This window comes from Pan troglodytes, chromosome 8 (genome assembly GCF_028858775.2).
Source record: "Pan troglodytes isolate AG18354 chromosome 8, NHGRI_mPanTro3-v2.0_pri, whole genome shotgun sequence".
Lineage (NCBI taxonomy): Eukaryota > Metazoa > Chordata > Mammalia > Primates > Hominidae > Pan > Pan troglodytes.
The window spans coordinates 61359800-61383893 of record NC_072406.2 but is presented as its reverse complement, the minus strand read 5'-3'; the positions used below and the strand labels follow the sequence as shown (position 1 = coordinate 61383893).

At 44.9% G+C, this 24094-nt stretch overlaps 1 protein-coding gene across 7 annotated transcripts in view; it reads left to right on the top strand.

The window, feature by feature from the left end:
- Positions 1 to 24094, top strand: part of VSTM4 (V-set and transmembrane domain containing 4) — a 112391-nt gene that overhangs the window by 36248 nt on the left and 52049 nt on the right. For all 7 annotated transcript variants that reach the window (XR_008537385.2, XM_054659550.2, XM_054659551.2 and 4 more), the window contains exons 4-5: positions 3148 to 3255; positions 15683 to 15716. Coding sequence is in view for 6 of the 7 variants with exons in the window: in XM_054659550.2 (XP_054515525.1) it covers positions 3148 to 3255; positions 15683 to 15716 (142 nt within the window). In the remaining variant the exon portion in view is untranslated. The remainder of the gene's footprint in view (positions 1 to 3147; positions 3256 to 15682; positions 15717 to 24094) is intronic.

The window sequence follows — 24094 nt, the reverse complement described above, 5'->3', positions numbered from 1 at the left end:
AGGCAAAAATGCTGACTGCCTTAAGAACACAGGAAGATCTCATGGACTCCAGGGGCAGAGGTTCTGCTGGGCTTCCCTGGGGCCTAGGCCAGGGAGGGGAGAGTCAAAAGGAACCTGAATGTCTGATTCCATTTCATGCCCCCTTTCTTCTCATTAACCATAAGCCTGACCTGCTTCTCCAGGCTCTCCCTGGGAGCCAGCCACCTGCTACTCCCAGTAGGCTTGCTTTTTCAGCTTAAGCACTTAACTAACTGCTTCTCCACGCCCCAAGGGCTTTACAAATGTTCTTTTCCTGTTGACTCAGCTATTCCACTTCTAGGAACTTAATCTTGAGAACATATTGTGAGAGTTGTACTAAGGTTTAAGTTCATGAATGCTCACCACAGAATTATTTATGATGGGGAACAGGTAGAAACACTTTGAGTAGCCAATAGTAAGAGATTGTTAAATCATTGCTGATATATTAATATGATAAACTTTTATCATATTTTTCAAAATGATTCTGAATCATTTTTGAAAAGAATTTATTGAGAAAATGAGAGAAATTGAAAAAAAGATGTGAAAGTATATGATCTCAATTTAAAAATATATGCATATTCATCATAAAGTATACCAAATATTTATTAATAGTAGTTATCTCAGGGTGACAGGATGGCCGATGGCTTTTTTTCTATACATTTTTGTATTTTTTGTTATTTTAAATACAACTCGGTGCAGAACTCTAGTCCTCTTGGAAGCTTCTCTCAGCCTCCCCAGGCTGGGCTGGGTGCCTCTGAGTGTTCCTGGTATTGGACACACGTTCTTATTGTTACAGTTACTAAGTGGTCCTCTATTTCTTGAAGAGAAAGCCTTTGTGTGTGCATTTTTATCTTTCTTGGACTCAGGAAAGTACTGACCATGGCTGATAGTAAATGTCTGTTGGTTGTAGAAATTTAAGTCAACAGAGAAACATTTTTGCTAAGTTCAAATAAATGCCTGTGGCATTTTTCTTCAAAGATGGTTAGAATAATGCTTTTGGCTTCCCTTTTCACTTTCTGAGCAGCTTGGCATTGTATTGATCAGACTAATGATAACATTGATTATTAGAGTTTAAGAAATGTAAGTATATGTAGCTGGGCACTGAGTCTCATGCCTGTAATTTTAGCTACTCAGGAGGCTGAGGCGGAAAGGTCTCCTGAGCCCAGGAGTTCAAGGCTGCAGTGAGCTGTGATTTTATCACTGCACTCCAGCCTGGGTGACGGAGTGAGACCTTATCTCTAAAAGAGATGTATGTACGTGAACATGGTTTAACTGTTCAACTTAGACAACTTTTTATTTTGAAATTATTGTAGATTAACATCCATTTCTGGCCAGGTTCAGTGGCTCATGCCTGTAATCCCAGCACTTTGGGAGGTGGAGGTGGGGGGATCACCTGAGGTCAGGAGTTCAAGACCAACCTGGCCAACATGGTGAAACCCTGTCTCTACCAAAAATACAAAAATTAGCTGGGTGTGGCGGCATGGACCTGTAGCCCCAGCTACTCAGGAGGCTGAGTTTGGAGAAATGCTTGAACCTGAGAGGAGAAAGTTGCAGTGAGCCAAGATTATGCCACTGCGCTCCAGCCTGGGCCACAGGGCAAGAAAGAAAAAATCAATTTCTAAAAAATCATACACAGAGATCCCTTGTACCAGTTTGTTTCCTTTACCTAATGTCTCCCAATGATAGCATTTTGCAAAACCATAAAACAATATCACAAACAGGATATTAACATCCATACAGTCAAGATACAGAATATTTCTGTCATTATAAGTGGCCCTTGTAGCCAAACCCATTTTCTTCTCACCACCACCCCCTTCTTAACTTCTGGCAACCACTCATCTGTTCTCTATTTCTATAATTTTGTCATATCAAGAATGTTACATTGATGAAGAATGTCATATCAAGAATGTAACCTTTTGGGATTTTTTTTTTTTCACTCAGCGTACTTCTCTGGAGATTCATCCAGGTTGGTGTGTGTGTTGATAGTTTGTTCTTTTTATTTCTGAGGATGCTGTGGTGTGGATGTACCACACTTTGTTTAACTATTCACTTGCTGAAGGATATCCGGCCTGTTTCCAGTTTTTGGCTACCCAACATACATGTACAGTTTTCCATGTGAACTTAAGCTGTCATTTTTCTGGGACAAATGCAAGGAATGCAATTTCTGGGCTGAATGGTTGTTACAGGCGTCTCCTTTGAGAAACTGTCAAGCTCTATTCTAGAGTGGCTGAGCCTCTTTACATTCCCACCAGCCACGTCTGAGTGACCCAGTTTATCTGTATCCTTGCCAGCATTTGGGGATGTCACTATTTTTTATTTTAGCCACCCTGAAAGGCACGAGGGATGTTTTACTGTAGTTGCATTTTGCATTTCTCTAACAGCGATAGAAGTCAAACATTTTCTCATGGGATTGTTTGCCACCTGTACATTCTCTTTAGTGAAATGTCTGTATTTTTTTTTTTCATTTCTCCAACAGGATTGTGTTTTTGCTGTTGAGTTTTTAGAGTTCTTTAGAGTCTGGATAGTAGTCCTTTGTTGGATATGTGGTTTACAAATATTTTCTCCCAGTCTGTTTGACTTTTTATCCTCTTCATATGTTTGTTTACAGAACATCAGTTTTTAATTTTGGTAAAGTCAAGTATAGTATGTCAAGTTTTACTAATATAGACGGTGCCTCTTGTGTCAAGTCTAAGAACTCTGTCTATTCTTAGATCCCAAAGATTTTTCTTGTGGGTTTTTTCTAAAGTCTTCTAGCTTACATTTTACATTTAGGTTTGTGGTTCATTTTGAGTTAATTTTTGAGTAAAAGGTGAGGTTTATTTTAGTTTTATTTTCTGCCAGTGGAAGTCCCATTGAACCAGCACCATTGATTGAAGAAACTGTCCTTCCGCTGTTGAATTACTTTTGCACTTTTGTCAAAAATCAACTGAGCATGCCTGTGTGGGTCTATTTCTGGGCTCTCTGTTCTGTTTCATTGATCTGTGTCTGTCCTTGCACCAATACCACACTGCCTTGTTGACTGTAGCACTGGGATTTCAAATATTCCAATTCTGATTGTTCTCTTGCCAGCGCACTTCTCCTGCTGCGGCCCCCAGAAGGCTGACTCACGTGTCTGTCCTTGCCTTTCAGATCTCTATGTGTATGCTGTCCTCGTGTGCTGCGTGGGGATCCTCAGCATTCTGCTCTTCATGCTGGTCATCGTCTGGCAGTCTGTGTTTAACAAGCGGAAATCCAGAGGTAAGAAAACAGATAAGGTCATGTCTGGGATGGGAGCACACCCCGACCACAGACGGGCGGAAGATGCTAGACAAAGTACCACCTTGGTGGAAAAGTGCATTGTGAGTCAGGGATTATTTACCTGTGACTGTGGGCAAAGTGAGCAAGCTGTGTTTCCCTTGGACTCTGCTAAAATACACTGTGGCCATCATTGACATCACTGAATTTCCCCTTTCTCGGTTTCTGAGGCCCCATCCTGCTGTCAATCTCCCTGAAGAGTCTGTGGCATCAGATGAGCCTAGGGTTGGATTTTGACTCTGCGGTTTGAGGCTGAGGTTTTGGGCAAGTTCCCGAGCCATTCTGAACATGGGTTTCCTCATTTATGAAAGGAGATTCACACCCTCTTCCCTCAGTGGAATGTTCTTATGAGCGTTCACTGGCAGGCAGGTGGCACTTGGGAAGTCTCCCCAATTCTTTCCCTGACCAGTCTGAGAGTTCCCTTCCGTCTCCTTTCACTTTGGTGTCCCTGTTTCTCTGCACTCTGCCTTCAGCCCCTTCCTGCCTTCCTCTCAGGAAAGTGTAGTTCTCATGACTCATATCTCTATGAACACTGCCTGATTTCTCGAGAGTCTCTGCTGCTCCCCGAGCCCCGATTTCACTTGCCCAGCAGCTCCTGTTGGAGGTCTCCTTTGAGAGCCTCTCCCTGCATCCTGCTTCAGAATCTCCAAAACAGCTTGGGGACACTGTGGCTCCCAGAGATGACCAGGGTAAGAGCCGAGCTCTGGAAATGGACCGACTCCGGTTCCAGTGGCTCCCTTACTTACAGGCTGACAACCTCCTTCTGTGCCTGCTTTCCTCATCTGCGACATGGAGGAGGCAGGAGTGCACCAGTCTCAGGCTCATGGTGAGGACTAAGTTACCAAAAGAAAGATGCTAAAACCTGTAACACAGGCTCCAGCGAATGTCCTGCTTTTATGTTGACATATGGCTCTAATTATACACAATAATTGTCACTATTAGCTCAAGGTCATAGAGCTTGGAAATATTAGATTCAGTGGTCACAGTTTGAGGGGCCACTCCAACAGTGACTCTGTGCAGCATTAATGCAGGGGCGTGGGCAAGCCTAAGGGACAATGAGGGAGGTGACACATCCAATGACAAGTACCCATGGGATGCTGTTTCCATCCTAGACCTTAAGGGACAAGGAGAGGGGAGGTTCCTGGAATGCACCATGCGTTAGCTGCAGCTTTGGGAGAGGTGTCACCATCAGGGGTCTGCAGAGAGGGACTCAGCTCCTGACAAACCAGGAGGCAGCTGGGAGGGAGCCAGGATGGTACACTCCTCAGGCCCTCTCCCCTCCCGACTTTGGATCTCCTGCTGCTATTGCCCTTGGTGCCACCCACCAGAAGCCAGGGAGTCAGGAACAGGAAGGTGCCTCCAGGGCTGAGCAGGCTGGACAAAGGTGGACGGGGATCCAGAGGGCAGTGGAGAACTCCAGCATGCTCCACAATCGGCAATGGGGCGGAGGCTGTAGCATGGGTGTCTTTCCTCTGGAGCCTGTGCTCTCCCACCAGCCTCTGCCTGTGTCTCTATGCTGTCCTTCAAAGCCAGCTCCAGGGCCTTCCCCTGCAAAACCCACCTCCCTCATCAGTGGCAATGCAGCTTTTTCCTGTTCTCAACCCCTGAATACTCTTGTGAGCTTGTGGCACATTGCACTTGTGCCTTGGCATGGGCCTTCCTTCAAGAGGACAGTGTGAGAGGCAGGGACCACACATTCAATTCATTCTCCTTGGAATGTGGCTCAGGACAGATGCTCAGCACATGGTGGACAAATGGGTTTATTTCCCACCTGCCTTACACCCAACTGTTGGAGTGTGGAAGCCACATAGGCAGTTTCCAAGCTGGGTATGCTCTGAAGGCACTTTTGCCTGGGCTCAGGGACATGATCGAGAGTCTGCACTGGCTGCAGGCCCTGCTAGGCCCTAGACAGGATCAAGGAAACAAAGCAGGGCCAAGAAGGGCAGACTGGGACATGTGGGAGCAACTGGCATCCTCCTCCAGGCCTCACAGAGACGCTTCAGAGAATGGGGATCCCAGCTGCCTCATCCCCACTGGAGTGGGCCTCAGACGGTCCCATTTGCACCTGTGCACGGTGCTTGAAAGCCCTCCCCAAACCCCAGCTGTCCAGAGCATTGTCTGAGCACCCGCTGTGGGCCAGGCACCTCATATGGCCCCTCCATGTGCTTATGTGACCCTGGATGAGAGCGACAATGCTCTTACCTGACAGCACAGCTGAGGAGCTTGAGAAGGCCCTGAAACCAGGGAGCGGTAGAGTGAAGTTGAGCCCCAGCCTCTCAACTGCTGGAGTGTGGAAGCAACATAGGCAGTTTCCAAGCTGGGTTCCCAAGCCTCTCATGTTTCTATTCAAGAAAACCTTGGCTATCGGGGGCTGACCTTGCCAAGGGAATTTTTCTTTAGCCCTCCATGGCAGTTGTTGCTGAGGCTCTTCCAAGACAGCTCTAGCCAGTACCTGCATCTCCTAGTAGTTTGGTTTTGGTTGAGTGCAACTCGCATTGGCAGGGCAGGTCTTGCCCCATGCACCTCCAGGAGCCAGGCATCTTTCAACTCACTGTGGGGCCAAGGATGGAGGACCGTGCATGATGGGCCTAGGTAGTCTCCTTCAGCTGGGCCCAGGAGTCTTAGAACAGCCCTCCCCAAAACTTCAGGAGCAGACCGTTCACGTGGGAACCTGCTCAAATGCAGATTCTGATTCAGGATGTCTGGGGCAGGCCTGCAATCCTACATTTCCAGCCAGCTCTGCTGCTGGTGTGAGGCCATGCTTGGAGTAGCAAGGCCTTAGAGCTGTTCTTCTTACCTCTATCCCATCAAGCATCCTGCTTTTACAACAAGTATTTTGGAATGTTCTCTACTATTTTAAAATGAAATTCATAGATGAGCTATACTATCTGTACCCCCTCAAATCAACTTAATGCTTTATAATTAAAGGAAAAATCAGAGGAAAGTAATTTATAGCACACTGAGACAAATTCTAGTATTACACCTCTTCTTTGAATCAGTGTGAATTTCAGAGAAGATAATAATCCTTTATATTTGACGCTTGAAATAAACGCTAGATAAGCACCTGTTTGTATATGCGAAGACTCAACATGCAGGGGACAAGGATTAGCATAGACAGACACAGATGGGCTGTAATATCCAGGAGAGGCACTGCCCATGGTGATGGGATTCCTAACATCCCAACTGTTGGTAGGGTTTTTAATGAAAGAAAACACTCTTCAGTCAATTTGCACACCCTTTAAACATTCATTGTGCATTAGCATGGAGAAAATACACACCTTGTGTTTCCACATAAATTGGACTTAGCTTCCAGGCTCTCATGAACGGGTTTCCTCTTTTCTGCATGAATGTCAAGAGGGTTACTCAAAGTCTATAGGAGAAATCTTCATTTGTGGACTTTCCTATATATCACAGATGTCAAGCTTCCCTGCCGTGGCCTATCAATGGTCAAGGATTGTCCCCAATCAGTGCTATAATCAGAACATCCCCTGAGCATTCCAAGTTGTCCTGTGGTTGGGGGAAGGGCAGGATTGTTCCCCCTGGAAACCATGGGCTTTGAGCTGATTATTCCCAGGTCCATTGAATTGGAGGAAACAAGGCCTCTGGGACCCCCTGAGACAGGCTCAGCAAGGGAGTCATGGTGCAAATGGGACACTGTCTGTGAGTGATTCTGCTTCTGCCATGCTCTGTCTGGGGTGTAAGTGGTCACATCAAGCCCCTGTGTCCTAGCTGAGAAGGTGGGGATATGCAGAGCAGTGGCAAATTGCCCAGATATTGCTCAGGACCCATATCCCACTTCCTCTGAATCTAAGCCCTGTGCCTTCCACTGCAGGGCCATAGCAGAAGCCATCCTCCCAGAGCCCTGGCACCACTGCAAGGGGTTTTGAGGGTGTTCCCTCCCCTAGATGGTGCCCAAGAAGGTTTCTCAGGCTCAGGTGGTGTTCCAGAAGCAGATTGGCAGGTAGATTTGCTGGTAGATCTGCATGGATCTGTAGATCCATGAGGCCTGGACTGTTCCTAACTTTTTTTCTCTATGAAATTTAATAACAAAAATGATGTGATAGGACAGAAAGGATATGATAAATATGGCCTTGTTTTAAGGTGGTCAAGACTTCTTTCCTGGCTTTGAAGGTATAACTAAGAATAGTTGCCTTTCCTGTCAACACACACTGGTAATCCCAAAATGTTCAAGTTATCTCTTGCTGAGTAACAAATCACCCAGGAAGTAGTGGCTTAACACAACATTTATTTGGTCAAGATTCTGCACTGGGCTGGGCTCAACTGGGTGGTTCTTCTGGCAGTGTCACCTGGAGTCATCTGTGTGTCTTCAGCCACCTGAAGTTGACCAGGACTGGAGATCCAAGGTAGTGCCACTCTCAGCCCTGGGGCCTGCCTCTGAGACAAATAGGACAGCAGGGCTGGTGATATTTCTCTCCCTGTGGTGTCACCAGCAAGGTAGCCATACCCCCCAACTTGCTCCAGGCTCCAAGGACATGCCTAGACTGGACGCTGGCACTGTGTCACTCTACCACATTCTATCAATTACAGCAAGTTGTGAGGACGGGCCAGACTTAGGGAAGAGGAAGAGTGATGAGGAATGTGTGGTTATCTTTAAATCAACACTCAAAGGAGACTTTATTGCTGTCTCTTCTCACTGCCAGGCCCAGTGGGAAGCAAGGGAGGCCAAGCAAGCAAGGAGCAAGTTTGAGGAGGATTAAGGGATACTGCCCAATCATTCCTGGTGGCTGGGGCATAACAGCGACCACCTGTGGGGCCTGAGGATTGGTGGTGCTGAGCTGTTACCCCAGCAACCAGCTGGTTCCTGAGGAGCATGCCCTATTTGCATCCAAGCAGGTTTAGAAGGGGTTTGGGCCATGGGGCTGACAGTGATTCCAAAGTCTTAGGCTCTGGCAGGTACCAGCGCTACAGCAGGCACAGGGCACATCCCCCCATGTCAGGCTGCACCGCAAGATGCTCCTCCTTTTATGGATTAGCTGAAGGTGGCCATGGCTCTCATTGGAAGCAATCAAGCATTTGTAGACCAAGCCATGTGTGTCCAAAGATCCCACTGATCCTCAGAAATGACATCACTAAAACCTGCAACACTCTTAACTTTCAAATATAACATATTCTGTCATTTAATGCACTGCACTATAACAAACTTTGCATCACCTCGATTAAAATTAGTAGTACATCTATACACTACTGAGAACAGTGCTTGGTTTGAGGAAGATACAGGCCCTTGTTCTGTTCATGGTTTCCAGTCTCTCTATGCAGTTGTATGTTTGTTGGGCTTCCCTCATCCTGACCACATTCAGGAGACCCAACCCCTCCTGCATGTGTGGGAGCTGAGGGCATCAAGGTATGCAGGCTGCTTACACATGTGTGGACAGGAGAGCTGAGCCCGGCACCTGCTCTCCAGCACCTGCAGCAACATCTGCCTGGAAAGAGGACATCAGAGTAGCTGGTCCCACTCCGGATGCAACCCCCAGTGGGACCTTGAGATAAACACAGCCCATCCCAGGAGCCAGGAGGCCACAGGCCAGCCCCTCTTCACTCTCAGCCTTGCTGCTTCTCTGCCCTCACCCCAAGCCTGGCACTGCTTTGCCTCTAAGGGCGCTCAACATTCAGTGAGCTGGAGCTGATTGCACACATATGTTGCTTGCCAAGCACAAACATGTTTCCCCTTCCCTCCTGAGCCTCAAGTCTCTGTCCTTGCTCTTTGTTGTGCCCGCAGTGCCAGGCACCTCATCCCAGGGCCTTGACAGCACTGAGTCATCCTGGAAAACACCAATCCTGGTGGCCCAGGGCCCAGCCTGGAATTATTCTTCTGGTTCCTCAATCATACTTGTTTCCAAAGGCTTTTGCTTGTTCGCGAATTAGTCCTGACCTGCTGCCTTGGAGTGGCTCCAACAATCCAACCTTCTGTGTCTGAGCTTTTAAATGTGCAGTTTTTAAGGCACAAACTCGAACTAGATAGGAAAGAGGAGTGGCCTGGCTTCTTTCTCTGTACTCATCAGTGTGAGCTGTGATACTGTTTGGTTTGCACAGATTGTGCTAGAACTGGAAACAGAACCTCCCAAGGCTGGTTAAACACCCATGACTCCCCTGTCCCAGGCACTCTGCTTCTCCATGAGGATGAAGCTAAGGGCCTGTGGCTGTTCCTTCCAGAGATGCAAGAAAAGGGAGCTGGAGGTTGCATCCCACCCACAGCCAGACTCGGGTGGGGAGGAGGCCTCCAAGCACAGAATGGGGTGGCTGTGGATGAGGAGCAGAGGATGGCCTGGGGCCTTTGAGAGGAGGAAGGACTCATTCATCTGGAGTCAAATACCTGGACAGCTGGAGCGAGATCTCTCTGGTTCTTCAGTGGGTGCCGGGAGGCTCAGCTGGCTCTCTGGTCAGGCCCCCTGAGCACCCATCTTTCCTTTGTGGGGGTTGGTTAGCCTCCCCAGAGCACAGGACTTGTTGCCTAGATTCAAGCTCCCTTATTTATAAAGTGGGTCTTCTGAACTCCTGACTCTTCTCTAACATTGGAATGAAGGTTCCTCTTACCACTTGGGGCTGTGGGAGGTACTTTCACTGTGCTGAGTGACTGCCGTTCCTGGCATGGGCAGCTGCAGGGGCACCTTCTCATGTGCAGGGCTCATCCTTCCTGGGGTGCCCCTTCACCACTGGCAGCCCAGCTGCTCAGACAAGTGAAGGCCCTTTTCATGTTGCCCCCTAGAAATATGTCAGCCATACAGGTGATCTGACCATTTTTTTTTTTTTTTAGTAGTCACATTCAGAAAGGTAAAAAGAAACAGGTAAAATTAATTTTAATATTTTTACTTAACCCACTGTATCTGGAATATCATTCCAACAGTATCAACAAATAAAGATGATGAATGAGATATGTGATATTTCTTTATTTATGCTAAGGTGTGGCTTTATCATCTGGTGTGATCTCACACTCCAGCACATCTCATTTTGGATTCATCACATTTTGGGACTTGATAGCCACCTGGGGCTCATGGCTGCCATGTGGGACTATGGGACCCTGGACAGACAGCTGTACATGCTGGTCCTTTGCATGTGAGAAATGTGGCCTCTAAGTGGCTTTTTGTGCCAAACGGGCAGGAGGTGGAGGACTTGCTTCTCCTCAGCTTCCCACTTGGTGATAGAGGTGGTCCTGTCCTTATAACTGTAGGCCTGGAAGGTTGTCCAGGCAGGACTGATTCCTGGAGGGGGCTGGGCTCTGGGGCCTGACATGGTGGAAACAGGGCTGTGTGTAGTAAGGGGTGCACCCTGGTCCTTTCTCTCCCACTAGGTAAATGCAGGCAGGGGCTGCGGGTTGAGCCCTGAATGAGGGAGGTGCTTTCTCAGGCTGCAGGGCTCCCAGCCTGTGCTGGGCTGCAGGAGATGGGGAGAGTACTGTGGTCCTTCACTCTGAAAATGCTCCTGGGTGCTTACTGTGCATGAAGTACTGTGACCCCTTGCAACGCCAGGGTTGCCACAGTCCTTGCCTCGAGTGCAGACACTTGATGGATACAGCAGAAACATCCATGGGTCCTATTGCGGGGCCTGTGCAAAACCTGGAGGTCAGAAGACGTGGCCAGGGCATAGGGGTAAGGTGGGTAGATATCAACCATGCCTTGGAGGTCCCAACACTGCTACGGGGCCTGATAAGATGGGAGTAAGGCTGCCTCCACCTCAAATCACCCAGCTTGGGGTGGCAGTGGTGATAGGGACAGGTCTAGATGGGGAAGACAGAGGCTTCAGGCTGGACATGCCATCTGGGAGGTTGGCCATGGGGCGAGAGTGTGAGCAGCATGGTTTCAGCTGAAAAGAAGAAGAAAGGGTGGGGGTGGTAGGGAGTGGCCCAGGGCCTGCTTCTTCTTATCAGGAGAGTTGCAAAAATAAGCCTTCCTTTCAGAGTCTTCAAAGTCCTAAGGATCCTAAAATCACCATTTGAGAACACGTCCTGAATGTTCACCTCTGTGCAGGACGGTTGCTTCTAGGTCAAGTGCCTGGTGCCAGGCCACAGCCCACTGGGTGTATTGGCTCCATTATGCACCCTTTATTGGCTGATTCTCTTCTTGGTCTCCCACACTTTCCAGTGGGTTTCCTAGGATCGCCTCCCACATAAACTCTTGACACTTGAATCTTTTTCTTAGGATTTCTGCTTCTTGGGGAGGCTAATCTGGGTTGGCACACTTCGGTAAGTATTAATAGCACTAATTATGCTATGCATATTTAAGGGTGACTCTCAGTGAAGTCTATTTCTCAGGTGCCTGTAAACCTCATCTTTGATGTCCAAAATCACTTTTGGTCCTGTTGGCAGTCCCTCTTAATGGGACCATCAACCCCACATACATGCTGCCGACATCTCAGAACGGTGCCTCAGCAAGCGCTGGCAGGGGTGCGTCTCCTGTACCCTGGCACTGTCTGGCCTCATCGGGCTCCTGGCCCTTCTTAGTCAGCTCCCTGCCTCCGGGGAACACTGCAGCTGCTCTACTGTTCCCTGCATTCCTGATCTCCAGGCTGCTCATCTTGCTACCCCGAGCACTGGACTTACCAACACACCGGTCAGCTCATGGGATTATCTTGGGTCCCAGTGCCATCTCTGCTTGGCTCCAGCTGTGGCACAGTGGTCTGGCCATTTCTTCTGTGAGACTCTATTTCCCCACCTGCAGGACCCCTGACGCCAGCTGCCCAGTGTCTCTGAGAATGGTGCAGAGTACAGTTGGTCCTCCCTATCCACAGGTTCTGCACTGAGGATTCAACTAAACTCGGATAAAAAATATTTGATTAAAAAACAATTAAAAATAACAATACAATAATACAAATCATACTGATAAAAAACATAACAATGGTTTACATAGCATTTACCTTGTATTATGTATTACAAGTAATCTAGAGATGATTAAAAGTATACAGGAGGATGTGCGTAGGTTATATGGAAATACTACTCCATTTTATATAAGGGTCTTGAGCATCTTCGGATTTCGGTATCCTTGGGAGGTTCTGGAATCAATGCCCCAAAGATATGAGGGATGACTGTAGTTACAAGAGGGCTCTGGAGCCAAGCTGCCCAACTTTGGCACTTCCCAGGTGTATTAGGTTGCTGAGGCCGCCACAGCAAAGTACCACATACTGCATGGCTTTAACAACAGAAATTTATTATCTCACACTTTTAAAGGCCAGAAGTCTTGAGATCAAGGTGTCAGCGGGATTCATTTCCCCTGAAGCCTCTCTCCTGGGCTTTAGAGACCGCTGCTCTCCCTGTGTCTTCACATGGTCTTCCCTCTGTGCCTGTCTTTGTTGCAATCTCCTTCACTTTTAAGGACACTAGTCAGATTAGATAAGGGCCCAGCCTAATGGCCTCATTTTAACTTAATTACCTCTTTAAAGACCCTATCTCCAAATACAGTCACATTCTGAAGTACTGAGGATTAGGCTTCAGTTAGGCTCAGTGGAGGAGACATAATTCAGCCCGTAACATCACCTGAGTGACTTTGGGCAAGTTTATTAACTTCTCTGTGTTTCAGTGTCCTCCGCTGTAAGATAAAAGTAATGACAAGGCTACTGTGAAGATTAAGTTAGAATGCAAAGTTGTGGTCTTCAAACTTTTTTGCTTGCATAGTTCCTAAAATAATTTCAAAAACTATGCACTCAATCATTTTTTTGTTGACATCTAAACTTTTTCATCATACATGTAAATTGTTGTGAAAGATGTAATTTCCATCTTTGAAATCTTAAAAATGAAATGATTAGATCCATCTTTCTTTCACATCTAAATGTCTTGAATTTAATGACTGTCTTCATTTATTTAAAGCCATCATGAGAAAAAAAGTACCTACCCAAACAAGCTTTAACTGGACACAGGAAGCGGAATATCACACTCTGGGGACTGTTGTGGGGTGGGGGGGGGATAGCATTGGGAGATATACCTAATGCTAGATGACGAGTTAGTGGGTGCAGCGCACCAGCATGGCACATGTATACATATGTAACTAACCTGCACAATGTGCACATGTACCCTAAAACTTAAAGTATAATTAAAAAATAAATTTAAAAAATAAATAAATAAATAAATAAATTGACCAAAAAAAAGAAAAAAAAAAGAAATTTTGTATTGTTCCTTCTTCTCCTTGAATTTTTATCTTCAGTACACTTCCCCACAAAATTTCATCCTACTGTAATACATCTTTTGTTTTGAAGGTTCTTTATTGATTACCCTATTTTACTTATCTGTAAGATAATATATGTGTACAAATTTAAATTAATAATTTTTTAATTTCCTCATTTCATAAGTGTCTGTTAAAATATTTTTTAGATTGACTTATTAGTATTGCACAATTAGTAAACTTTGGAAAATTAGCATAAGATTAATCAAGATGACATAAACATATCATACATTTAGATACATAATAGCCATAAAAAGCAAAATTTATTGGGAATGCATTTTTATTGAAATTGATTTTTATTTTTACTTCATATGCCCTGGTATGAATTTTTTAGGGATAAAATTTATCATCAATTTTGTTAATAGATATTAGCTCTGAAATACTTCAATATAAAGAGAGTATGAATGAATGAATGAAATTTTCTTATACTCCTCAATTTTTAGAACTACTTCCAAGGTATATGTCAAAAGTCACATCATGATTTATCATCCAAAATGATTTTTAATACTCTACCAGATGACAATTGGATTAGGTCATTATTCAATCCTTGTTGAAAGCAAAGTATTAGAAACATCCCCCCCCCTTGCGAAAGATTTAGTTGCCTAGTTAATAATTTGCTTTATTGACACAGATATTAATATTTTACATTAATTCTTGTTTGATGCCCCATTTACGTTTCAATCTGGGACAGGTCTCCAGGATGGTGTGCTTTGATTTTATGAATAGAAAAGGGTGATGTTAAAAGCGGGGAAGGGAAATGAATATGGCCAGACCTCAGGAATGTTCTAAGAGAATGCATTCTTAGGAAAGAATACCATGGGAGGTGAGGTTGTTAAGGTGATTCCTTAAAACTGTTTTTCCAAAGAGTACCCAGGGGTATCCAGACCCTAGACTGAAGACCACTGATCCATCTAATAAGCTTAGAATAGTGCCAGGGACACATGAAATGTTCGATAAATACTAACTATGGTTGTTATTATTGTTGCATCTATAGATTATCTAGTATACAGTAGATGCTCGGTAAATGGAATAGAGAAAGAGTTTAGGTATTAATAGGAGGCTGAACGAGATAAACCTGTACAGTTCCATTTGAAGCTGAGATTCTCTCATCTTACTTTGGAAGCTGCGGAACAGATCACCCCATATGTAACAGCTTAAAGCAACTATTATTTGCTCTCAATTCCACAGGTTGCCATTTTGGGCTGGGCTTAGCTGACCATTTCTTCTGCTGGTCTCAGCTGGAGTCATTCATGCAGCTGCAGTCTCTTGATGCATTACCTGGGACCTGGTTGTTCGGGGCCTTGGCTGGGACAGCTGGTGTCTGCTCCATGTAGTCTCATCTTCCAGTAGGCTAGCCAGGCTTCCTCATGTGGTGACAGAAGAATTCCCTGCAACAAGAGAGGGCAAACCCCATAGCACAGGTGTCTTTTACACCTCTGCTTGTGACACATTGGCTAATGTTCTCTTGACCAAAGCAAGTTCATATGGCCAAGCCCAGAGTCAGTTTGGGAGAGGGTACACATGGGTGTGGACACATACAAGGAGGTGTGATTCACTGAGTCCACTGATGTAACAATCTACCACACAATTCAAGGGTCCCCCTGGTTGTTTCAGCTTTACCTCTATTTGAAGTAAATTCAGCTGTGAACCTCAGAGTGGACACTTGCTGGATTATGTGCCTAGGTATTCTTACTTATCCTCTGCAGCCAGAATCATTTGGTTTTCCTGTAGAAGGAGGTTTTGGTCCAAGACTGTTTTCCCGAGGGCCTCTTTTTAGTCCTGGAAGAGCATTAATCAGAGAATTCAAACTCATTTTTCAATGAGGAGCTTCTAAATGGGCAGGTTATTCCATCTGGCCTCAAGAGGGCTTTCTTATGACTCAGGCAGAGCTTAGAGGTTGGGTGACTCTGTTATCCAGGATCCCAACTTAACCTGCCTTGGCCCAAAATGAATACCCAGGAAGTCTGGGGTGTATGGCTTAATGCCTGGCTAGATCCCTGGCTGGGACATATCCAGTCACTGTTGTGTCCATGTGATGGCTCTGCTGTGCTCTTCCAAACAGAAGAATGCAAGTCTTGAGAGTTGGGTGGTATAGCACCAATACCTGAACAACACCTGGCTCCCGGCATTTCCTTGTAATTCCTGGAGCATATATATCTGAAGTAGCATTGGTTTACCATCTTCTATTATTTTTCCTTTCACAGTGAGACATTATTTGGTGAAATGCCCTCAGAACAGGTAAGAATATTTTCTTCCTTTTTTCAGATGAAACTCTTTGCCATTTAACTTTCTTTTGATATTACCAATAAATTGATTAAATTTGTAGTTTTACCTAAAGGTCTGCATATTTGTCCACAAATATGGCTGCAAATGTGTATCCTGCATGCATTTGCATGTTTCCAAGGTCTACAGTCTGGTTTTCACCCCCAGGGATCCAGAGAGCATGCAGCTTTTGCTGGCCCAGCAGGCTTGCTGGAGGAGGCTTGGTGTATGGTCCTGCAGAGCTGCTCCCCAGTTTAGGAAGGGGCTCACACCTGCTCTGAACCACTTTGATACATTTTGACCACAAACACCCCCAATTCTCTTCACCAATGCTGACTTACTGTATGCCCTGTTTTTAGCTGGTGAGGCACACTTTATAGGTAACATAATAGTTATAAGAGATATTGCTAATTCAAAGTGTTTAAAAATTTGGGACTTCTGATCCAGACAAGATGGCATAGGTCAATTTCTTCCTTCTCTTTCCTGCTGAGTAAAGCTTTAAACCTTGGAAATAACATAAGAGACAACCAAATGAAGACTTTGAAAGGTGGTGAAAAGAAGGTAAACTGGTTTGGAATCCCAGGACTGGAGGAGTAACACAACTGCTAGACATCTTATGTTTTCCCATCCAACAGCAGAAGGTCACCCAGACTTGCTTTTTTCCTACTCCAGTCTAGCAACAGAAAACATTCAGGTAAGCTCATTCCTCCCCTGGATCAAAGGGGAGTTCCCCTGAAAATCTCAAGTGAGCCCAGCATCAGCTACAGAGAGGATGGATCAGGGGCTCCTCCCACAATGAGCACCAGAGGAAGAGCTCACTTTTTCTTCCAGGCTCAGACTCCCTTCCTCAACCAGGTGACACCAAGCCTTCAGGGAAGAGCCAGCAAGAGGCACCTAGACACAAAAGTGGCCCAGCAAGGAAGCTTCTTCATCTCCATGGGTGTGAGGCTTCTCTCCCCTACTGAAAAACATCCAGCTTCCAAATCTGAGGAAACTCTCTCTGTCCCCTCTGGCAGCACCAGCAGGGCCCAGTGGCACCATATAAACCAAACAGACCAAAATAATACTGTAAAGGCTCTGAAAATGAAAATGCCATTGGAACTATAGCCCATAGAAGCAGACCAAGATTACGTGATAAACCTGGGTGACTGCCTACAAAAATAAGAGATTTATATAGGACCTGGGACCTTCTGACAAGCTACTATAAAAAAACCACCCATCATTTTAAAAGCCACAAAAATCACAACTTGAATGAGAAGAGATAATAGATCAGATCAACACTGAGATGAATCAGGTGTTGAAATTATCTGACAAAAATTTTGAAGCAGTTTTTTTCTTTTTATGAGATGGAGTTTCACTCTTGTTGCCCAGGCTGGAGTGCAATAGCATGATCTTGGCTCACTGCAACCCTCCTAGATTCAAATGATTCTCCTGCCTCAGCCTCTCAAGTAGCTGGGATTACAGGCACCCACCACCATGCCCAGCTATTTTTTTGCATGTTTAGTAGAGACGGGGTTTCACCATGTTGTCTAGGTTGGTCTCAAACTCGTGACCTCAGGTGATCAACCCACCTCATCCTCCAAAAGTGCTGGGATTGCAGGCATGAGGGACCACCTGCAGCCTTAAAGCAGTTTTTATTAAAAAAAAAAAAAGATTCAATCATCAATTCAAATTATCTTAAAACAGTTGACAAAATAAAAAAATCTCAGCCAATAAAGAAAAAAACAAACATATGGAAATTATAGAACTAAAAAGTACAAAAACAGAAATGAAAAACTCACTGTTTGGGCTCAATAGGAGAGTGGAGATGTCAGTGGATAGTTTGTGAAGTGGACGACAGAGCAATAGAATTTATCTAATCTGAACAACAGAGAGAAAATAGACTAAAAACAAACAAAAAATGAACAGACATCAGGGACCTACAGGACAAAAGATCCAACATTCTATCATCAGAGTTCCAGAAGGAGAGGATAAACAGAGTAAATCTAAAACAGTATTAGAAGAAATAATGCTGAAAACTCCCCAAATTTGGCAAAAGACAAAGCCCTATAGGTTTAAGAAACTGAGTGAATGCCAGGCATAATAATCTCAATAAAATCCACTTGAAAACACATGATAATTGAACAGAAAACAAAGTTGAATGACAGTGCATTTCTGCTCTGAATCCATGAAGGGCAGAAGGAAATGGCACATTTTTAAATACCAAAATAAAAGAACTGCCAACCCCAAATTTTATATCCAGCAAAACTGTCCTCCAGGCATGAAAGGGAAATAAAGACATTCTCAGAAGAAGGAAAGCTAAAAGAGGTTGTCACTGCCAGACCTACTTTAATGACTAAAATATAATCTTGAAACAGAAAAAAATGTTGGAGCCTTAGGAAGGAAGAAGGAATAATGGAAAGAGCAGAAATAGGAGTACATATGGTAGAGTGTTCTTTCCATGAATAGTCGTGAGTTTTAAAAATCACATTTGAGGATTTAAATAAAAATTATAGAATTGTCTGATGCTCAAGACAACACTGTTTAAAAGTGAGTGAGGCAAAATGACCTAAATAGAAGTCAAAAGTCCTGTCAAAGCAATGGAATGTTGGTGCCAGTAGACCGTGTAAAGTCACATATGTGTATTGTAATGACCAAAGCAATCACTAAAATAACTTTGCAAAAACAATACACTCAGAATTCCTATAGGTAGATCTTAAAATTTATGCAAGTAACACAAAGAAACAGAGGAATGAGAATTACAGAATTACAAGAAATAACCAGAAAACAAACAATAATATGGTAGCCTTAATTGCTGAAATATTATTTATTTTAAATGTAAATGGTCTAAATACATCAATCAAATTTCAGAGACTCACAGAGTGGATTAGAAAAATGACCCAACTGGTATGCTTTTTATAGGAAATTCACTTTATACACAGTGACATAAGTAGATTGAAAGTAAAAGGATGGAAAAAGATATAACACACAAACAATAAAATAAATCAGGCGTGGATGTACTGTAGCTGATAAGATGGACTTCAGGGCAAAAAACCTTACTAGAGGCGAAGATGGACATTAAATGATAAAGGCTCAATCCATCAGAAAGACAAGTTTCCACATGAGTACAAGTCAAACAATAGAACCACAAAATTTAAACATCAAAAACTGAAAGAACAGAGAGAAGAAATAGCTAAATCTATAGTTTTAGTTAGATCCTTCAATTCCTCCCCCTCATCTACTGATTGACCTGCTGTAGATAAACAATTAGCATGGTTATTGAAGATCTAAACAACACAATCAACCAGTGGTGCCCAATTGAGACAGATCAAACACTCTAACCAACAGTAAAAAACAATTATTTTTTCAAGGCTCCATGGGACATTCATCAAAATAGACCATATCCTGGGCTGAAAAACAAGCCTCAACAAATTTGAAATAATTGAAATAATAGAGAATGTGTTCTCTGAGCACAGTGAAATCAAACTAGAAATTAATAACAAAACGACTGCAGGAAAATCTCTAAATGCGGAAACAGTTTTTTGTTGAAAGTGACACACAGATTCTAGATTATATATGTACATTTTAAAAAATAACAAAGTCGGAGGACTTACAGTTCTTCTGTCCAAAACTTATTCTAATGCTAGAGTAATGGAGACACTGAAGTATTGATATAAAGTATATAGATCAATGTAGCATAATTGAGAGTCCAGAAATAAATCCTTATATTTATGGCCAACTGACTTTTGATAGAGATGGCAGGGCAGTTCTAAAGAGAAAGCTTTGTCCTTTTGACAGACAGTGCTGGGACACATGGGTATCCATATACAGAAACATAAATTGAGACCCTTGTCTCACATTGCCTCCAAAATTAACTAAAAATAGATCTTAGACCTAAACATAAAAGCTAAAATTACAACATTTCTAGAAGAGAACAGGAGAAAATCTTTGTGACCTTGGGTTGGGCAAAGTGATACTAAACACAGGATCCATAAATGAAAGAATTGATGTAATTAAAAACCTTTGCATTTCCAAAGACACCATTAAGAAAATGAAAAGATAAGTAAGCCCCATATTTGCAAATCAGATAACCGATAAAGAACTTGTTCCTAAAATATATAAAGACCTCTCACAACTCAATAATGAGGTGACAGATAACACAATTAAAAATGGGCACAAAAGATTTGAGCAGATATTTTCCTAAAGAAGATATCCAAATGGTGAGCAAGTACATGAAAGATGTTCAGTGTCATTACCTGCTAGGGAAGTGCAAATTAAAACCACAGGTGATATCACTATACCCCCACTACAATGGCTATAACTCAAAAGACAGACAATAGCAATTTCAGGCAAAGATGTGGAGAAATTGGATCTTTGTACATTGCTGGTGGGAATATAAAATTGTGCCACCACTTGGGAAAACAGCTTGGTGGTTTCTTAAAACCTTTAAGTTACCCTATGACCCAGCAATTCCGCTCATAGGAACCTATCCAAGAGAACTGAAAGCATATATCTCATGAAAACATATATGCAGTTGTTCATAGCTGCTGTGTTCATGATAACCAGAAACCAGAGACAATCTAGATATATCCATCAACTTGTGAATTGGAAAACAAAATGAATATATCCACCCAGTGAGGTACCACTTAGTAATAAAAAGGAACACACTGGGTATGGACCAAAGCATGGATGAGCCCCAACAATAATAAGTGGAAAAAGCCAGATACAAAAAATTACATATCATATGATTCCATTTGGATAAAATGCCTAGAAAAGGTACATTTATGGAGACAGAAAGGGGATTAGTGGTTTCCTACAGCTGAGGGTGGGAGTGGGGATTAACTATAAAAATACAAGATGGAACCTTTGGGGGTGATAGAAATGTTTTAAAACTGTATTGTAGTGATGCATGAATCTAAAAGCTATTGAATTGTACACCTGTGATGAGTACATTTTATGGTACGTCAACTATGCTTCAATAAAACCATTTGTTTCTTTTTTCAAGCATATGTCCCAATAAGGCCCCCAAGACTAGGGTGATTCTGGCATTTCAGACTTGGATAATGGCTGGAGATTGTCAGAGCTGTAGATGATCAGCCCGCCAACATGCTCAGGATTTGCTTTCTGTGATGTTTTTGTCTGGCCTTTTGTGTCTAGCAAGCAGCCTCTGGCGACTGGGGCCCCTCTTTTTTCCCTTACAGTTTCCTCATTCTGAAATGGGGCTGACTGAGGCTGGAAGTACAGCAAGGATGTCATCCCAGCCTGGTGGACATTAGAGTTTGATCTCCCCAAAGCCCTGGGATAAATGAGGTCAAGATGACTGCAGAATCTTGTTGAAAGGCTGCCTCCTTCTCTGCCAGCCATGCTGGGCACTGTCAGGTTGGTTGGGTGTCTGAGTGGCAGTTCTCCCTATGAGCAGTCTCCTGTTGGGTCAACCCACAGATTTGCCTCTAGAAAGCCTGCATTTACTCTACCTCCATCCCAGGACCCTGCTAGGGCCAGGCCTTGACCCAACCTGGTAGTCAGCTCCTGGCCAAATTTGCATTCATTTTCCTGATTAGAACCTCATGCCTGTTTGACTTAGTGCAGCCCAGACTGGCCGCCAGTGCTAGTGAATTTGTCAATTCTTGCCTTTATGCCTGGCTTTGGCCTGAATTGTGCTCTGCCTCTGTAGCCCAGGCAGTTCCTCCCGTCCCTGTTGTGCCAGTAGCTCCCAGGTCCCAGCACCCTCATCTGTCTGCCTGCTCTGTGCTGCTGCCATGGGCAAATGGGGCCCTGGAGTCTTAAGCTGTGATCAAGAAGAATGCCCTTCTCTGGCTTCTGACCATTTCATCCTAAGGGGGAATAGAAAAAAAGCACAGGGTCAGGAGAAGATGCCTGGGTTGGAAACCCTCAGGCAGGGGAGGGGAAGGGCCTCCGGAAGAGACCATGTGCTGGCTCTGAGGCTGCGGTCGCTGAATGAGGGGCCTTGCCAAGTAACTGGGCCAGAACCTGGAGACTCAAGGGAATTCCATGACTTGCTAAGAAAAGTTCAAACGGAAGGAAAATAAATCTCATCTTGAATGTTTATTGTCCCTGAGGTTGTAAATTGCTGTCTCTTGGAGGGGTGGCCCTGACCTTCAGGAGTGGGAGACTTTTCCTTTCCCAGGGCAGAATGCTCTGAGGATGCAGAGCAGAGAGCAGGGCCTGAGTCAGCGTCTCAGGGATCTGTGAGGTTCAATGTGCCCTTCCCAGGGAGGACAGCCCTGAGAGCAGCTCAGCTGGAGGATATAAAATTGCTCCAAAATTCCTGGAAACCCGGAGTGAAAACGAAATCACCCCAGTTGCACAGAGCTGTGATGCAGTCCATTCTGCAATGACTCTCCAATGGATCCAGATGCCTTCTTTCCTGCAGGGCAAGGAAAGTTGTGAGGAGGACTGAAGGGGCACCACAAAGCTAATTCCCAGCCAGGATGTCTCCTGGCCTTTTGCTTCATCTCTACTTATGGGATTGAGACAATAAAGTACTTGCCAATGAGGGAAGTTATAATGCAGCAATGAATGGTACAGAAAGTCAAGGCAATGGAAGGAGAAGCGGCAGGGTATAGATATGGAAGCTGAGGATGGCTGCAGAAACATTGCAGCCCCTGACTTCGAGAGGTCCAATGGCCTCTCATTAGAGGCATCTATTTGCAAAAGCAAACCTCACCAAAATGAACAGGCTTTACTGTGATCAGTTGTAGGGTCAGATTAATCAGTTCTTTCAGGGGCTTTTCTGGGACACGTGTCAGAGTCAGGTCATTCTCCTCCTGAGTGAACCCTCAGTCTCAAAGAACACCAGAACTCTAAACAGACTTATGCTGTGCCCCAGCCATTTCTCACTGTTGCTTGCTTGGATTTTAACCCACATGCATGCTTGTGCCCTCCCTCTGCCCACGTCCACCTGAGCAAGCAAGGTGGTGAGGATGGGGGCAGTAGACTCAGGGACGGGGTCTCCCTGGCCACCTCCCTCCCATGCCCCCACGGTCATTACTACCTTGTCATGTCCCCACCGCATCCAAGCACTCAGGCCCAGTGTCCTTCTTCCACAGCCCTCCAGGCAGGGGTGGAAGTGGGGAGGGCAGGCCTGTGAGATGGGGGTGGTTCCTGGCATAAAGAATATGCACCTGGATTCCGACAGCTTCAGTGTCAGGTAGAGTTGTGCCACTTGACAGCTTTGTGAACTTGGGCCACTTACTCAGCCTTTCTGGGAATGTTTCATCCTCCACAGCAGGCACAGACTTGCCTGTTGTCCCTGTCGCTAAGGGTTTCCATAGGAATTCAATGAGAGAACAGTGGTCGTAGACTGGTGCAGCCCAGCTCTTTACTGGATTTATGTCTTATTCTCAGAAAAACTCTGCAAGGCACAGTTGGTTTCCTCAGACTAAGAGCATGGATGAAACTGCCAATGATTAGACCAATGACTAGCCGTCTGTCATTTACAAACCAGGTTATGGCTTGGATATTTGTTCCCTTCAAATCTGATGTGGAAATGTAGTTTCCAGTGTTGGAGGTAGGCTTGGTGGGACGTGTTTGGGTCATGGGGGCAGATCCCTCATGAATGGCTTGGTCTGTCCTTGTAATGAATGAGTTCTCTCACCTGATGAATTCACACGAAGATCTAGTTGTTTAAAAGAGCCTGGCCCCTCCTCCGTCTTTCTCTTGCTCCCCTCTCGCCGGATGATATGCGGGCCCCTCCTTTACCTTCCGCCATGACTGGAAGCTTCTGAGGCCCTCACCAGAGGCCCAGAAGCAGATGCCAGCACCGTGCTTCCTGCACAGCTTGCAGAACCGTGAGCCAATATAAACCTCTTTTCTTAATAAATTACCCAGTCTCAGATATTCCTTTATAGCAACACAAATGAACTAATATACCAGGTGACAGAAAAGCCGGCTCAGAATGTCTTGTCCAGGAAGGAATCTTGCAGCTCACCTAACTAGGGATGCTACAGTGGGCAGGTCTGAGGGCAGCTCTAGCCAGAGGGACACAGGGTCATCAGGGTGGTGGCTTCCAGCCCCTGCCCTTCTCTGGGAAGTGCTGTGTCTAGGTGGTGATGAGAACCCAGGCCAGGCAGGCTCCCCTGGGCAGGGACAGGTACCAGCAGGGGTCAGCCCACATGCATCCATCCATGGCCTTTGTGAATGAGTCATCTCTCTTCCTAACCAGCAGGCACAACCCGGCAGTTAGTGGAGCAGCCTCCAGCATGGACTGAAGCTGAACAGGGAGTGGGGTCTCCCACCCAAACACAGCCTTACCCCTGGCTGGGCAGATGCTGAGGAGTCAGCTCTCCCTGCCATTATTACTAGGAGCCAAGCCTGCGACCCTGTGGAGCACCACTAAAGTATCTCCTGATCTC